The following is a 19,005-nucleotide window of genomic DNA, read 5'->3' as shown; positions in this document are numbered from 1 at the left end:
GGTTTCAAACCTTTCGCTGCGGAAATTCGGGGGCTGCTGAAAAACAACACAACCTACCCCGTCTTTTGAACCAAATCAGATTTTTCCGGTGTGCCTTCGAAAGGTACTCCAATCGCCATAGCAACGACGCGCGACGCCAACGCCGGTCGTGCTGCGCCGTCGCGATAAGGGTCGGCGGCGCCGCGTCAGTCAGCGCGTTTCGCCGGCACTCTTCAGAGTATGCCCGTCCGCCGATCGTCACGGTCGCCGTTTGCGTTACATCACCGCCCGCGCAGTCGTGCTTTTCGCCAGGAAAAACGTGGAAAATCGAAGCGCTTGGTCCTGTACAATATTGTGGAAAGAAAGTCTAACCGTTTGCATTCCTCGTCACCGGAACAATATGTGAGACATAGTCCGATATAGAAACGATTATATCCACTGCTGCAACTGTTCCCCGACCACGATGATGTTGTCCAGGCAGACGACGACGCGTTCAGCGCCGTCCACTAGCCGTACCGCCACCGCCGACGCACCGGAACCATCGTAAGTGCGAATTATGTTTCCCATACATAAAATTCATTACGATATATAGGTATCATGGGTGAAGCTAGGTGGGGGTTTATCACCCCTAATATGTATGTTTGATAATAATCCGCGAAAAATGTTTTCTTCGATGAGACATTAAATTGGCTAAAAACGAGTTATGCAAAACTGTTTCTCTAAAATTTGGCAAATGCTTAGATTTGTTATACCATTTAAGGATTTAAGGAGTGTTCTGTGGGCGGTACTAATCACTTTTTTCGAACGAGAATTTACCTTCTTTATCGTAAATTATTAAGCTGATTTTGTGATCATCATTCTAAATAATTGAAAATATGGTCCTTAAGAATATAAAAAAATTAAATTATCAGAATTTGAATTTTGAATAAGTAATAGTCACGTTATTAAAGGAAAATATGGGGGTATATCATGTGAATGTTAGTGAATCATATTGGATAAATACTTTATAATAAATAAATATTGATGTTAATTTATATTTATAATATGTCCTGAAAATATACCAACTTGGTAGAGTGTAGAAGGATATAGGGGAAGTGCTCACACAGATTAATAGGGAGGAAATATGAGAGCTACAACAGCCCCTCCTAAAAATATTTGGTCCTTGCTGCGCCTGGCGCCTAAGATAGGTATTGGTGTATTGCATACGGTATACCATTGATTAAATTATCATTAATGACATCGTGTAATTGAGTCGGTTAGTACTAGAACGACATACAGTTCTTACAACATTTGACTATTTATTTCTAATACCTATTAATTATTCCATTAGAAAAACATTTTAAGTGAATTTTTGATGATTTAAAAAATCTTAAAAGTTCATTAACGCTTGCACAAAATATGTGCATCTTTTTCTATTAAATTAGTATAAGTTAATTATAATAGTCCTTAATTGAAAGAAAAATAGCAAGTTAATTTAAAAATGAATACGTGATAGTGCAACGCATTTCTCATAAATTATATACAAAAATTAACCCAAAAATCTGAAATATACAAGGTTAAGTTAGGTTATAATTTACTATGGATATGTTCATTAATGTTGTGTAAGCTTTGACCAGCGATAATAATTTGAGGACAAATTGCACAATGTTCAGAGCTTTTCGTAGACAATTATAAAACTACTCAACTTCAAGTGTCCAGGGAGTGGCTTAAAATTGAACGGTTGAATTTAAACTTTGCAGTTCATATTTTTTTGCCATTAACGAAAAATGAGAGGGTGTCGCAAAAAAAATTAAATATCTATAGCCATCGCCCACCACTATAATGTAAACTGACCATAGTGCTCGCTAAAAGCTCCATTTCTCCTTCCTAACAACCTGCCCGGCAAACACTCATCATCGCCACGGGCAAAAAATAAACCACTTATTAATTGAAAGATAAAGTAGTAGAAAATAAATTGACACTTTTATATTATGTACTTAAAAACAATAAATATTTAACAAAACTTATTTTTTATTCACATTGATAAATTACCAGTATGTATTTTATGTATATTTTATTTGAACATTTAGGAAGTATTAATGCAATAATCATAATTAAAGTCCCAAAATATTGGACATTTATTTATAAAATACAATTTGTGTAAAACGAAAAATCCCTCGACGATATGACTACATGTTTCATCGAGCATTGTTTTACGTCTATTTATACCATATAAATACTACCCGTGATCCCGCCTATCAACATACTTATATACAGTACGTACTACCTATGTAGTACTAAGTATACATTATAATTTATAATATGGTGTAAGTGAAGGTGAAAATAGGTAAAGTATTTAAATTTAAGGGTCTGGTTGCCGGTTGGTGGTTTGTTGTACCTATACGTCTTAACTTTAACTCTGAATTGTGGTCATTGGTCGATTGTTTTCCGAGTTTCGGGATTTAATTCAACTGAAGAGATGTATAATAAATAACACGACAAAAAACTTAATTTGTTTGTAGTGTCCCTTAGAGACTATACGTAATACGTTATATTATCAATTTTTGAAAGTATAATTTACTTCCAAAGATTGATTGGTATTTCATGGTAGACGGCTTGGAGTTTTTTTTACTATTAATTGTTGTGCCTATATTTTTAAAATGTAGATAAAGTATGACGATGTCTTAATGCTCCTGAGACTTTTGATCTAAAAACAACAGTTGAAATTATTATTATTAGTCTTATTTTTGTAAAATTACATAAGTATATAATAGGAATATTGTTAATAATGTCTTAATGTTAACAAATTTGTTTTGTAAACATAAAACTATTAATATAATCTTCTTACTTTTTCTACATATATAATATACATAAATAATATGATAAAATATTTATATTAATATATTAATATATATTATATAAAATATAATAAAATTATCACATAAAACGATAAAAACCATGCTGATTTATTTTCTTAAATGTCTATTATTAATTTTATTAATTATAATATATTTATAATAGTATTATGCATGGTATAATAAATTGTTTTCAGGTTAAAAATACAATATTAATATTAATAAGATAATTATTATTATTCGATTCATCCAAGACTCAAATCGATTTTATTTAAGAATAATTATTTTGGTAATCATTTTTTTATTATTATTTTAAGACATACTAGTTCAGCAACTTTCATTTTAGGTAGGTATTTTATTTTATTTATTTTTAGTATCCACTGTTAAATTTGCTTTATGCAGAACTTCGAACAGTCACACAGAGAAACTATTGAATTTATATGACTCGTCGATTTTTCTAATACATCTTATTTCGTAATAACAAATATTAATAATGTTATCAACTATTTAGTAAAATGTGTATCTAAGTATATTATTACGAAGTGTTGTATTCTACAGCGTCTTAGCACATCAATAAAAATGTATTGATCATTATGATTCATGAGTGACTATATTTAGAAAATGTCTTTAATTATATTATTTCATTATTCATAATCCATTATAACACATGAATACCTAATTATTTTAGTAATAACTAATAAATTACAATCAGTATTATCAAATGATTATCACGTAAGACTGAGTCTCATATATTTTATTGATTAGATGGGCTAAAACAACTAAATAATTAAATATATTTAAATATTTATATTAATATATTATATCCAAACTATATACAGTATAGAATGAATCTAAATCATAGTAATTCAAAGTATTAACTATTAATTTTTGTCTAATGAGTGCTATCGTAATTCGTAATAACATTTTGAAATGTATATAAACAAATTAATGATAGTCTACTTATCGATACTAAAATTTGAATGCTATTTTTCAAACATATTTTTAGTATGACAAAAATAAGAAAGAGTAATACATTTTGACTGTTGAAAATAGAAATTCAATTAATTTAAATAGTTTGACGTGTACTAATATAACTCTAAACATTTAAATTAATAAAGTACTTATTTACTTAACTATTCAAACAGTAAAATCACTAAAATGTAAGACGATTTATAGAGTAGATTAAAACCTCTGCTGACTGCTATTTAAATTTGTGTTCGTCAAATGGACACTATAGGTGTGAAACTGCCTTAGAAAATCATTGACGATGCTAGGAAAGACTTAAAATTTTTTTTGAAGTTTAAATATAAATTAGAAAATAAATTCGCATGAACAATAATATTAAAAAAATTGTAGGGATGTCTTCAATGTTTTAAATGTGATTGTTCACTTTATCATAAATAATATGACATATTGACTATCGTGCAATAAACAATAATACATAAAACATTTTTTTTCAAATTATGTTTGATAATAAGCATAATAACCAAGCATTGAATATTTCTAACTGCAACCAAATTAAAAAGGAGAGTAACCTTATATTTATTGAACTAAAATTTAAAAAAAATTAAAAAATGTTTATTTCCGGTATGAGACGTGCAATGATAAAAAGTAAAAACTAATATGAGGACGCCACACCCGCATTTGTAGTCTTCGTCTTACAGGTGCGTTACAGCAAAATGTACGTTCATTAGTTCAGGTTCAGCTTCGTTAGTTGTATTATTTGCACGGATTGTAATGTTAAAGTAAAAACATTTTCTGTTGTGTACGTCGGTTTTTTAATTTTCTTTCGAGTTATATGAGAAATGAGAATGTCAAAATATTGCAATTTATTGAAATATCTCCAAAACCTGAGGTAGAAAAACAGAAAATGGATAAGTTTGATAATAGGTCAATACAATCCTCTCTCGATTACAATATTCTATTATTAACACTAGTTTTTGAGGGTAGCTAGAGAATGGATCGACTACAAAGACAAGCATCCCACAAACAACAGTAGGTACAACACTCATCTATTAAAATATTCTGTATAGTATTCTATTGAGTATTGACATTGTGTTGTCTGATATATCTGCTTAGTCTAGGTTAAACGAAATACTTAATTGTTTTAAATAAAACTCTCCACGCGTGTCCATAAAAATAAATCACAATAACCCTAAATATACTAATTGACATTATCACTTGTAAATTAATATAAATCAGAAACAATACTATAATATATTATCACCATTCACCTTTTATTTTTTTCAAAACGTTTCATACCTATTACGGCTACAAAAATACATAACAATAATTATTGTTGTGTACGGAAAATAGACAAACAATAATTATTTAGTTAAGTACACTGAGTACACTAACAGTCATCTATAACAAACAAATATAATAACTCGACGACACGACCTATGTACTTACTCGTTGTTTCCTATGATGTAATAAAATAGAAGTAACAATCCGTGCAATATATGTACGTTATGTAAGTAACTTAATAGTCTTATACCTACCAATAATAATAATAACTGATAATAGTTTTAGAGAATCGTATTGTAAATTGTATTGTATTACTAACTGTTATAGACAATAAATCTGTTATTTTTCCTTAATATTTGATATTTGTTATTTGCCGATTTAAACAGCAATATTTTTAAAGTAAATTTAAAATTAATAAATTTGTATTTAAAAGAAGTAGTAACAAAAGAAGCTTATTTCGCAGATAAATTACTTGAATTTATTTCATCGTGTAATTGGTAACGGTAAATTGTTAAAAGTCGTTGTTACTTATAAATTACAATATTAATCAAAAATTCATAAAGAAATGTCCATTGAAAAGTGTATGTGTATTCACTATTCACCATTATTATAACTTGAAGTAGATACCTATATCTTTAAAAAATAAATTAAAATACAAACACATTATTTTTTAAAGTGTAACTACCAATTGTAGGTGTATAAATATTACATGTATGTATATATATTTATTATTTTTTAAATAATATCACTATAGATAGTCAAAAATTATCATTATCCCAAGTATTTACCTCAAGTTCCACGATAGCACATATATTTCAAGTGGTAAGACAGCTGTACAGCACTGATTATATTATTATTTTTACTAGGTAAATAATTATTAATAATTATATAAATAATTAAATTGCATATATAGCTTTTATTTATGACTTTTGAAGTTTGAAAATGTATGATTATGTTTGGGTCCTATATTTCTATATTATACCTACTAAATACTAAATACTTACTCAGAATAATAAAAACACATCGCATCATACTTTTAAAACTAACCTCTAATTTTTTTCTTGTAATATTTAGAATATATGAAATATTAAGGACAGTATTACAATATGCATTAATATTCAATATGTTATTATGTATTATGTTTTATGTATTATCTGAAAGTTTACTAGTTTTATGTAGTTTTATATAGTTCTAAAAATATGTACCTACACACAATCTTACTACTCTGCACCATCAATGCGTTAACGCCTAGAAATGTATGTGTGCTCTAATATTCTGTACATACGTCACACATGATATATGTATCATACATATAATACATTATATATAATACGTAAAATTGAGCAAATTGTCATTAAAATAATATTGTACTTACTGTAAAAATTATTTAAAATAATAACCTTGGGGATTTGGACCGATTAAAATGTATGACGCAATTAAATCTCAATATTACTTATTCAGTTTATTGTATACAAAATTAAATGTGTTGTTTACTTGGTGTTTTTTTTTTTTGAAAATGAGCGTTGACTCCTTATAAGGCTTTCATCGGGGGAAGAAAAAATTCTTCCTTAAAATGAGTATACGGCAATTTCAAGACAATAAAATGTATCTATGTAAAAACTATAGCATTCTTTTTTTATCACATAATATTACGTTTATTGATACAGTAGTTAAAAATGTGTATATAATATTTATTATGATAAGATTATATAGGTAATTTTAAATTTATAACTAATTCATAATTCAATTTCTTCGACCTCCGCTAAAAGTTCTTTTCGTTTTTCTGTTTGTACATGCAACCCTATTCAATGATAAATTCCTATTCAATTGTGCTTATTGATCAATGTTTGAACTTATTGATAATTATATCATAATGTATGTAACAGAGTTCAGAAATAATAAAAATACTTAAAGTACATACCAATAAAGGGTTTATTGGAACATACTCTTACAATTTTTGTTTCATAACATATATCATAAAAAATTAATTGTTTTAGTAGTCCTCCTTGTAAAATGACTCATTATAAAATGTTTAACAATAAAATTAATAATTGTATAAAATTCTTGGTACCTATTTGATACTCTAAAAAATAAAAATCAATAGTATTGTATAGCATTTATTAGCGTCCGCAACCTAGGTACCTTTTGTATTATTATGTTTAAAAAATAATATAATCAAATATTTAGGTTTGGTATTTTATTGCATGTTATAAGTAAATTAAATATTTTTATTGCATGCTTTATAATTATCGCGTTGACAAAAGCGAAACTATTAAATGGTTCTGTGCACAAAAACCGAAAAACATCGAAGTCATGAATTTATGTAAATTCATGTTATTAGGTATACATTTTAGTTATAGCCTATAGGTTACTCATTTGTATACCTAATTTAATAATTTTACAATAATATTATATATTATAAATACCCAATTGTGTATTCGGATTCCTTTCAATTACATCAAATCCATTAGCAGTGATACCATTTTGTATAGTGTATTATATGACGAAACACTGTACAAGAACATGTTACACACTTTTATTTATTGTTATTATTAGTTATTACCTAGTATATTGATTTATTAACCAAAAAAAATATAATAGATAACTAAATTTTCTTACTATGATTACTTAAATTAATTACCGTTAATCTTTTAACATTATGCACAAAAAAAATGTTAATGTATCTATAAATAGTTCCAAAAGAGTCAAAATATTTTGAAAATCGTATTGTGTACTGAAAACTCTAATAAATATTCGGTGAAAATGTATAATAGCTATGGTTATTCATTTATGAATACAACCAAATAAAATAATCGATTTTTATCAAAAACTGGTATTGTTTAAATATTTACGATTTTCCATGATTTATTTTTTGCTTTTCTCAATTATTATGAAAAGTACTGGCAATTTTTCATTTTTACCTCCATAAGTACCAACCACAAATCCCTGTCCTACAAGAAATCAAAATATTTAGACGAAATTGGATATTTATATAAGGAATAATGATTTTAGTTATTTTGTTACAATTCAAAAATATTATTTTCGTGGAGACTTGAAACTTTTACATTATTATGTTTTATACACACAGAGATCATGCAATGTTTCGACAGAAAAAATTCCAAACTACAGTATAACTACTTAATAGGCTACTATTTAAAACTTAATAATACTATAATTTGCTTTTATAGCAATATAAGTAACTACCCGAAATATACTTAACAATAATATCAGCTGACATATTCGCTCATAATCTCGTTATCGTATAAAATGATTCATGGTTTAGTTCAAATTTAACACATTCACTACAGCTAGTGACTTACTCAATTCCGATGAGTCAAGTTACAATTAACAGTTGATACCTATAGACTGTACTACAGCAGTAAAACATTTAGGTAACTACTTTCTTAAAAAAAAAAGTATTTTGCAGAGACATAGAAACACCATTTGGCCTTTAATTTTGTTATACCTTACATATACTATGCACTTAAGTAGTCGATAAAATTCTTCCTTCTATACATTTTTCAATGATACGGCGACAACGTTTGAATTAAAAAAATATATTTATTCACTTTAAATTTAAACACGTTATACAAATCGTTTATTTAAATTATCACAAGCAAAAAGTTGCATGGAATGTCTTCGGATGATAGAAATTAGTATTGTGTATAGTGAATACTGACTAGTGACTGGATAGTGGGTCAGCTGGTTTACAGAATTTAAATTTATGGAACACTCCATTAATTATTTTTACTTTGTTTCTGAACAGAATAATGCACAATTATTTTTTTAAATTCATTTCTATTAGGTGCCAGCACGTATCGTTATAATAATTTCCTATAGTGAACTTATATTAAGTATTACAATGTCAACCCACTAAAAATATATAATGTTGGTAGGTAGCTGTACTTGTGGAGTATGAACGTTTTTAGAAACCAAATTGTTTGGTAATTGATGTATTATATTTGTAAATAAAATAAATCTAAATAAAGTTTTTAATAAAAAATGTAATATTTGGGTAGTGTATAAACTGCCTACATTTAGGCTTACAAATTAAAATGTATGGACTTATTAAAAGGAGGAAACGCGTAGTTAATAATTTCACGGGAATGATCTGTCGCACAATTTGAAATGAAGGATGAAATAATTAATACAGTACTCTGAAGTGTAAATTTGTGAGTATGAATTGTTAAATTTGTTTAGTCTTGCTAGAACACGTTGATAGAACACATGCATTCTTTAAAGGTGTCTTCGCGAATTATTCAAGTTTTGTATAAGAAAATAATGACAACTGTGAGTATATTTACTATTCACCAGCTATAGTGGTTGAATTTTTAAAACAAATAAGTAATAACTATAGCAAGTGGGTACCTATATATTTCAAGTGTTTTAGTCTATATATCTATTTAAGATATTAATTATTAAATGTTTATTGTGAATTATTTACTTACAATTAAGTATTAATTTCCTTCTATCTATCGTCAATCAACTCAATATTATTACATACACTTATTAAATGTCATGCATACCTACTAAAATAATAATATTAGTTTCCATGTGCTAATTTCTGTGATATGTCTTGTATTATTTCATATTTGGCAGAAAGTAATTTCTCATTGCTTTATGTTTTCCCTTGTACATTTTTTTCAAATATGGACGCATATTGCATAATACATGCACTACGCAAAATAATCGATAGAATATCGATTGAAACTGAGTTTCGAAAAAAAAACGTTGAACGTTGATTTTCATATTGAATTTTTACATACTTTTATTGTTTAAAAAACATATATAAAGTAGTTTCTTTTTCAGTGGAATTTCATTTATTATATGGTGTTTTATATGTATTTAAAATTTACTAATTATCGAGTAGTACCTATATAGGTAACATAAAATGATAACAATACTAATAAATATAGTAGGGTCCCTACTAAGTAATTTGTGTAGATATTGTGATATTTAATTACCTATTAGTATAGTTACTTTACAACTACATATTAAATAGTATATCAAAGTCGTTTATTGCTTAGGGTTTTTTCGAGATACTTAGATTAAAACACCAGATGGGCTTGTTTTAAACACAATATTAATAACTCCTGGTCGGTGTAGATTGTACGATTTTTCAAAATCAAAGAATGTAAAGTACTAACAATCTGAAGATTAATATTTTTTGGTAATAATATACTATTTGCACGCGCAATATTCGCGTAATGATTTCATATAAAACGCGTGCGTTGACCTATACAAATAATATACGTAACAACGTAACGAAAACAGATCGTCATTTCTGCTGCACGGGCAGGACAAGCGTAATGTTTTTATTACGATGTCGTATTGTCGTACACTATTTGGACGGAATAAACTCTATACATAATATTATTGCGATATAGATATAGTTTTACAATAATCGATTGTGGCAGCTTACATAGTACACTGCTGAGTATATAGACCACCGTCGCTTTGTGTTTTATTTATCATTGTATCTATCTATATATATATATATATATATAATATGCACTAAAGTATATAGTGGCTATACAGAGTGATTCACTGCAATATAATATACCGTTACGGTGCAGTGCCATTATAATATATACATTATATACATAATATATAATATATATATATTTGTGTGTATGTATGTATCCGGATCGACGGCGTCGGCGGTCATCACCTTCATGCCAGTTTTCATTATAATAATGGAGTATAACGATCATTACGGTCCAAGTGGAGTCGTTGCGTACGTGTAGGTACTACTCCCGTAGTGCAGCATAAATAATATAATGTTATAGTGACCGTCGGTAGAAAAATTGTTCCAACGCTCCCGTGATCATCAACGTTTACCCGACCGCGACAGACGAGAGAAATAAAAAACGGTACCCATCTGCAACACAATAATTCGTAACTCGGGTCCATGTGGTTTTTTTTCTTTCTAATTTTTTTTTTTTTTTTTTTACTCAGTCTTCATCAATGTCTGTTCCGGGGAAGGTCCGAGAAATATATAATATCATCGCATCGTCCCACATATTAATTATAGTCAATTGTGTTCAATTTATGAGCAGCGCTACATATAAAGCCGCTAACCTGCGATCTCTCGATACAATTATATATCTATGTAATTAACATAAAGGCGGTTTTGCGAGTATGTAGTAGTAGTATATACGATAATAATATACATGAGAATACACCTGATCCGAGTTTGTAACCAACCGATTTAAGAATTTCGTTCACGAGAGTGTTTTTTTAAAATTGTTTGGTTTTGGTTATGAGAATTGTTTTTAAAATCTTCTAGTTTCAGTTTAGTATATGGTTTTTGAAATTATTTTTACTTCGGTTAGTTTTGTCAACGATTTTTCCGTTTGAGGTTTGCAAATGGATTTTTAAAATATCATTCTTGTTTATCAGTGATTGCATTATACCATGGTACGGCGTACTTAACGTAGCCTTTAAGAGTCTGAATTTTTTTTTAATACCTAGTTAATCATCTTACCACATCGTTTTATTCCAAAATAAGCAATATAATGAACGTTGTGAAGTAATAAACACAATATTTTTTTTATGTTTAACCCATTAATTTAGTTAATTTTTACTCATTTTATGCATTTTAACAGATGTAACTAATTATAAGGCATATGTTTAAGTTTTTTTAGGGAATTCAGTCATTATAGTTAAGTATAAGTTAAAAATTATAGTCAGTAAATTAAAATATATTCATTTGTAAAAAAATAAAATAATTTTGTCAAGAGTTTTTGGTTTTTATTTTCAAGCCATATGAACGTTTCGAAAATAATTCTAAGATTACACTAACCGGATTACTGTGATATATAATGTAAAAAAACAAGATTGTAAGCGGTTATAACTTGTTTCCAAGTAGATTTTAAGCTTTGTACTTATCTAATTAAAGTGTTTCGAATATAACAATATATTATAAATTAAAATATATAACAACGCGTAGTTTACTTATGTACTGATATTGCCGGTTTCGTAACGTTATAATGTTTATTGTTTGGTCATAGGATATTCATGTCGTTTGGCTGCGGTAGGAAACGCGCGCTCTGAAAAGACTAGAAAAGTGAAAACGGAAAAATAACATATTTATATATTTATTATAAGTATTATACATGACACTTGTGACAAATCGTATGGGTGTCTAGTAATTGGCTTCTATTCAGGAAAATATAATTGATACGCGTCACTGATATATTTTCTTCGTATTTTTTTGCGCTACGAAACAAACTATAGTAGTAATAGTAGTATAATAATATGGTTCAGGTGGAATTAAGATTTTCAATGGCCCGTGTTCTACACGTGATCCGACTCGTACCACTGAATTGATCAAATAAACTATCGTGGATACAATGAGTATTGTGGGCGTACCTATTGTAGAATATTAAATTTTTTAGGAACAGAAAATAAATAATAATTTTTTTGTTATTCAAAATTCGTGAATATTTTGTGACAATTCAAGTACCGGCTGTTTATAAATTGGTAACATACATCTACTGGGAAAATCGAATTTGATCAACTTGTGTTTCTATTGAAAACAATCGGCTCCGCAATTTATTACGTATGTTTGATATTTAGTCGTGAGATAATAATATTATTACAATATATTATAATAGGTACGTTTTTTAGTATATTATATTCATGGCAGGGCTTGAAATCGAAACAAAAATTTTCGATTTTAATTTCAATTTTGCTTATCGATATTAATATTTTTCGATTTCGATTTAAAAATAATATATTGATTTTGTGATTTTATGATTTTTATATTGATGCAGAATATCGATTTAATTATATTATGATTTCGATTTTAAATATAATTTTCTTTTATTTCGATTTTAGTTTAATTTTAAAATTTAAATAACATTATTTCGATATCACTGATATTAGTGAATTATTTTCAATTTTTGAACTATGATTGTATATTATTTTTTATTACTTTAACATTTCAAACAAGTTAAAGTAATTATCCCATTCTCAGAAAACAAAATATTAGACATTAGTCATTAATTATTAGTAGTTATTACTATACACACTATTGTGCATGATATACAATATGTATAGTCAAAGTTATTACCCAATTTAACATTGAGTGTGCATATGAAAAATATTAATTATAAATAGACCTGATATGTCTGTATGCTTGTATACTTTTGATTTTTTTTTTAAATTTATTTAAAATTGATTTGATTATATTGTAATGATTTCGATTTTGATATAAAATATCGATTTTAACTTTTTTCAATTTTAATAGAAATTTTGAAAATCATTTACAAGCATTCACGATTTCGATATTAATTTTGATTTTTTAAAAAAATTTTAATGATTTTTATCGATATTTAAAATCGATTTTGAAATCGATTTCAAGCCCTGATTCATGGATGTTTTTAATAGGTTTGTTCTTGCTGGTACGTTTCGTGCCGTGTGAACTATTTTTCTATAAACATGATAAGACTCTGTTGCTCAATAATAATAATTTCTGATGATAGTACATCACGAAATACCTAAATAAATGTCCAAATATACATTTTTTTTATCTTTTAAAATAAAAAATTACAGTATATACGTAAATAAAGTACATTTAGTGATTTTGATTTGGAAAATGTAGTTAAGTTTCTCATTAGATTTGAATTATATACATTATCAACAATATTCAGTTATACCTAAACGTTTTATTTATCTTCTTTTTTGGACGTCAATATAAAATTAAATTTTTTCCCTAATAATGAAATAATCACTTTTAATAGTTATAGTTTTCGACATCGATTTGATGACCTATTTAATATATTTTATCATCGAATGATATGTTGTTTACAGCGTTTAAAATAGTATAAAAAGCGTTCTTGTATATTATTTCAAGTTTTTTTATAATAATGTTGATCAAACGTTTAATTCAATTCAGTAATTTGATGTTTACCCAAAAATTATTTAACATTTTTAAAAAATGTGCATGTCTTTGTATTTTACAATTATTTATTTAATATATTATATTTTTACTTATTGGTCACTTGCCCATCACGATTGAATATAGAAATACTTGCATGGTATTTGAGTGTACGTGTTCTTTGATTATAAAAAAAAAGTCTACTACTTAAAAAAATGTTCAAATACCTATATCAAAAATAGTAATCTAGAAAAATTGTAAATACTAAAAGTTTTTCATTTTTTATTTTTATATTTATTAAAACGGCCGTTGTATTATTGTGCAAAAATTTGTGTTTAATTTGGTAACATTATAATGTAAGACCGAATACAACTTACTTACTTGCAAGTGCTTACACACTATATAGCTATTTATTTTGTACTTTATGATGTTATAATAGTATTATATGTTCGTAAGTATTATTATTCATTATCAAAAAAGTATTTCTCAGTAAGTGCCATTCACATCATTAATAGCTGTTAGTGATGATTGTTTTATATATTTTTAATATTACCAATTACAGTTCGAAATGCAAACCTTCTATTTATGGTTCTTATACTTTTATTGTTTAATAGCGCATAGTTAAATAATTTGCCCGATGGTAAATTTTTGAAAAAAAAAATTGTATTCATAAGTCACAACAATCATAAACTGTAATTGGGTATATATGGAAGTATAAACTATACAAATAAACTTAATTATAATATGGATACTCTATAGTCTATAGTTCTATACAGCAATAACAAAACATAAATATTGGAGGAGGTACATTTAAGCGTAGACAAATTTTTGCACATTGTAATTGCGAAAACAACACTAGAATAATGGGATATCGACGGAAACAATATTCGAAGACCAGTAATTATGTATGATTACATCCTATTGTTAGCGTGCACAAAAAAAACAAATCCAGCCATTATAAATAATTTGCAAATTATTATGTTTTAATTGACATTTATGTATACCTATACAAACCCGCTATTGCAATATTATATAATTGTTTGGTATGTTATTGTTTACGTTGCGTATTGTTTTATTGTGGTTATAGGTACTGTTTCCAATTTTTTGTTTCCATGTCGGTTTCAATTTTCATTTGAAAAAATCAAAACTACGATTTTTGACACTTATTTTCAAGTAATATTCAATTTGATAATATTTCATTGAATCTTGAACAAAAATCATGTTCAACTAATAACTGTATAATATTGAATTTTATTTCGAGCTCGTAACTAAATAAATAATGTACAATGTAGTCGGACGAATAGTTGTTTTGAATCTGATGTTTATTTGACTAGATGTTTAAAATGGATGCATGCAATTTTTAGGAAAAAAATACAACCTTTTCAATTAAAAGTAAAAAAAATGCTACCAACACTATCTGTAGGTATACATGATTTAAAGTTACATTTCATAATTCGTTTAAATTGTTATTATTATGAATAGTAGTAGCATTGTATTTGTATGGTGCACGGCGGTAAAAAATATCGCACACGAAAACATTGTACGAGCGTTTAATCATAATAAGGTACATTACACTAGGTAGCTCTACATTGTATAAAAGTAAAATTTAACAATAAAAAATAATAATAATAAAAAAACATTAAAAGTCTTGGTAAAGAGCATGCGCACATGTGCGCGACGATTCGGAACAACTATACAGTCGTAGGTACCTGTGGCCGATGGCATAGGTAGGCAGTAAGACTCTGCTCATTGTGCAGTAATCACTCGCTGAAATGCGGTTCGCGCGGTATCTGCGTGTGCCTACAACACATCAAAGTGGTACGCTGCTCGCTCGGTGACGAAACTCCGTTCGAATTCGGCGCGAATTTTATTATTATATTATACCTACCTGTATATACCGCGTAAGTGTTTCGATATTTACCGATCTTACAGTGTTTGTGGTTATAACAGTAACACAAAATAATAACAATAATAATAACTGCAATCATAACAATATTAAATTTCTACGGTGTAGTTGAAATAGTATAGTAACTAGTAATAGTAGTATAATAGTAATACCTTAAGTAGTAGTAATTATTAGTAATACTAGACACTTGTAATGGTTAATAATAGGTTAATTTAATTATTTTACCATGCAGCGTGCGTCTTGTATTGTATTTTAATTAATCAAATGCTATATTAATAACAATAATATGGTGATTAAAGAACCTCCGTCTAGACCCGACGTCGTCGACAGGTTAGTATCCTAATTCATTTCTGTTTTCTATCATTTATAAGTGCATTTTTATGGGTGTGTTCGATCGTCTGCTTGTAAACGATTATATCATAACAAATACATTGAGATTAAAAAATATAGTATAATATTGTCTTTTACTCGTTTCTAGCCTAACTGGATAACAATATAGTTATCTTACCAAAAACACATGAATATACTTATGATTAATCGATATATCATACTATCGTAAATATGTACACACACATTTTAGAACATTATTCGTACAGTATGAGTAGTGTAGTAGACCTATTCATAAATCATATTATTAAGAGCTAAAAGTATATATAATGCAGTATAATATTGCTTCAGATAATTTAATTTTCATGATCATACCTATTTTCATTTAAATATACCTATTAAAGTTTACGTTTTCGCTAAACGTATGCTTAAAATTTTGAACCATTTTTTTTTTTTGAGATATCTACAACCATTATACTAATGTTATATTGTTCGCATTTTAATTTGTTGAAATTATCATTTTATTTACTATTGTGATTTTTTTTCGTCTAATAAGAATTTTTTTTATAATCTATATCATTAAGCCAGAAATTTTAAGTGGTATTAGTAATTGATATCCTAATTATCTACCGATTACAGATTTCTCAATAAATTTATTTTTTCGAACAATTAGTCTGCTGTTTCATTCTGGTATTTAAAAATGTTCATGATTTTATACAACTAATATAAGTAACAACCAAACTTTTTACTAATGAAATATTAAAATGGTAAAATTGTGATAGAATTTCATATTTTACTGAAATTTGTCAAATTAATTTTCTCTGAAAATACTATAATCGAGTGTACGTATAATATTTATCGTTGTATATTTTACTGGCGATAACTAGCTGTTAACACTAAGCGCCATAATTATTATACATCAATTTTTTGAACTGCTTATTGTATAACGAAAATATCTTATTAAATAAATATAATAATTATGTGTAAATATTCTACAAGTATTATTTACATTCTGCTTCTTATCGTTCAAATAATAGTTTTAGATTCAAACAGATAGGTATAAATAACATACGACGAAGAACATATTAAATAGAAATCTTAGTACTACAATACTTACCTATATTAATAATTTACGAATCATAAAACCGGAACATGTTCTTAACTCATTAACCTACAAGATCATTCGATTTCCATGATGGTAAACATGAGCACTTTTAACTGTATTTGTAATTCGTAATACAATTATTATTATGTTTGATTTTAATAGTTCTTAATTACTTTATTTCGTCTTTATTCTATAATTGATCAGAAATCAAACTAAAAATGAAAATAACGTTTAGTTTATTTGTCTATTGATTTATATTTTATATTTATTTTTGTAAGCTATATTTTGTTCGGTGGTGTAAATTATTAGAATGACTTTAGAAGTCGTAACTGTTGTACTCAGTTATTCTTTTATTTTTTATCGTTAATAGCATGAACGTAGGTAAAAAGTTTTTTTCCTGTTCCATTGCAAATCATAATTTCTCTCGTTTTTTGTTTTCTTTTATTAATAGTGTTAATGAAAGATATAAAGGTTGTAATTAAATAGTTATCCTAATATTCTTAACAAACATAATTATAATTAATATATCATGGTATATGATTATTTAGTACAAACTTAGTGTGTGTGGTATATTATATGCTTTTGATTGTGCAATTTAAACACACATTTTATAAGTTAATAAATAAAAAACAATTTTTTATAGTCCAAAACTCATTCAATCGTTCGTCCACGAATTTTACGCTAAAATAGGTGACAAATCTGTTAATTCTAGTTACCTACGTAAACGATCAAAAAAGTTCAAAATAATTTTTTATATTATGTATATTAAATTTGTATTTTATAACAATTATTACTACATTACATGTTAATAATTAAAATATAAATATTAGAAGTTATGTGTAACAGTAACCTATCATCAAATGAGGATATTTTGAATTTATGTATCATAGCGTTAGCTGTTAAATTTCTATATTCTCTAGGACTATACCTATGTCTAGGGAGATAACTAACTAATCCATCTGAAAAAATAATATAATATCCTATAAGACGCCAATTTTGTAAGTATAAAAATAATTATTTTTGTTGGGTACAGGTAATTACAAATAAAAATTCAAAATTTATTTTTAATAAGATATATAACCTAACCTAAACCTAACCTAATCAATATTCTTAAATATATTTTATATTTTTTACCTACTTATTAAAATAACAATTTTTATTCTTCATAAGAACATACGGTATTTAAAATAGTGTTTCAAGAAAATATTTACAAAAACGCTAGAACTACATACATAAAAACTAATTTGAACTGAAGTTCTAAGTAGTGTTTTTAAGGTAGAATGTAGAATGTAGATAAACATCATGTGTTGAGTGATTATATCATGCATTTTAGATTGTACGCCAGGAGTCGGTAGCTTATAAGCACATGAAGTCATTTCTAGTTAAAATGTTATATTTAATACATTTCTATTGGAACTACAGGAGGTGGTACTTCAGACATTAATTACAACAAAAAATTCCAAAAAATATAGGATGAGGCTATACTTAAATACACATTTCTATTCATCTATTGCATAACACAAGAATAATGTAGTAAATATTTTTTTAACATAAATATGTTTTTGGGCTAGATACACGATTTTTATTTCTGGCCGATTTTTGTAATGTTTATGCTGTTGTGGTTTGCCTTGTTAACAAAAACATATTTATGATTCATAGATGTCTCTTGTAGAGGAAAAATATGTAGTAGCGTACTATAGTTTTTTATAGAAGTATTCCATTT

General features: G+C 26.9%; 1 protein-coding gene across 3 annotated transcripts in view; it reads left to right on the top strand.

The window, feature by feature from the left end:
• The first annotated feature begins 212 nt into the window (after positions 1-212).
• LOC111036048 (protein PRY1-like) overlaps positions 213-19,005 on the top strand; it is a 31,079-nt gene continuing 12,286 nt past the window's right edge. Inside the window, exon 1 of one of the 3 annotated variants that reach the window (XM_022317934.1) lies at positions 213-522. In XM_022317934.1, coding sequence (XP_022173626.1) covers positions 443-522 — 80 coding nt within the window. In that variant the 5' untranslated portion in view covers positions 213-442. Of the gene's footprint in view, positions 523-9,250; positions 9,351-15,851; positions 16,181-19,005 lie in introns of those variants that run through there. The other 2 variants (XM_022317936.1, XM_022317935.1) reach the window with 2 other exon arrangements.

The sequence above is a fragment of the Myzus persicae genome, unplaced genomic scaffold (assembly GCF_001856785.1).
Source record: "Myzus persicae strain clone G006 unplaced genomic scaffold, MPER_G0061.0, whole genome shotgun sequence".
Taxonomy (NCBI): domain Eukaryota; kingdom Metazoa; phylum Arthropoda; class Insecta; order Hemiptera; family Aphididae; genus Myzus; species Myzus persicae.
This window is presented reverse-complemented; position numbering and strand designations above follow the sequence as displayed.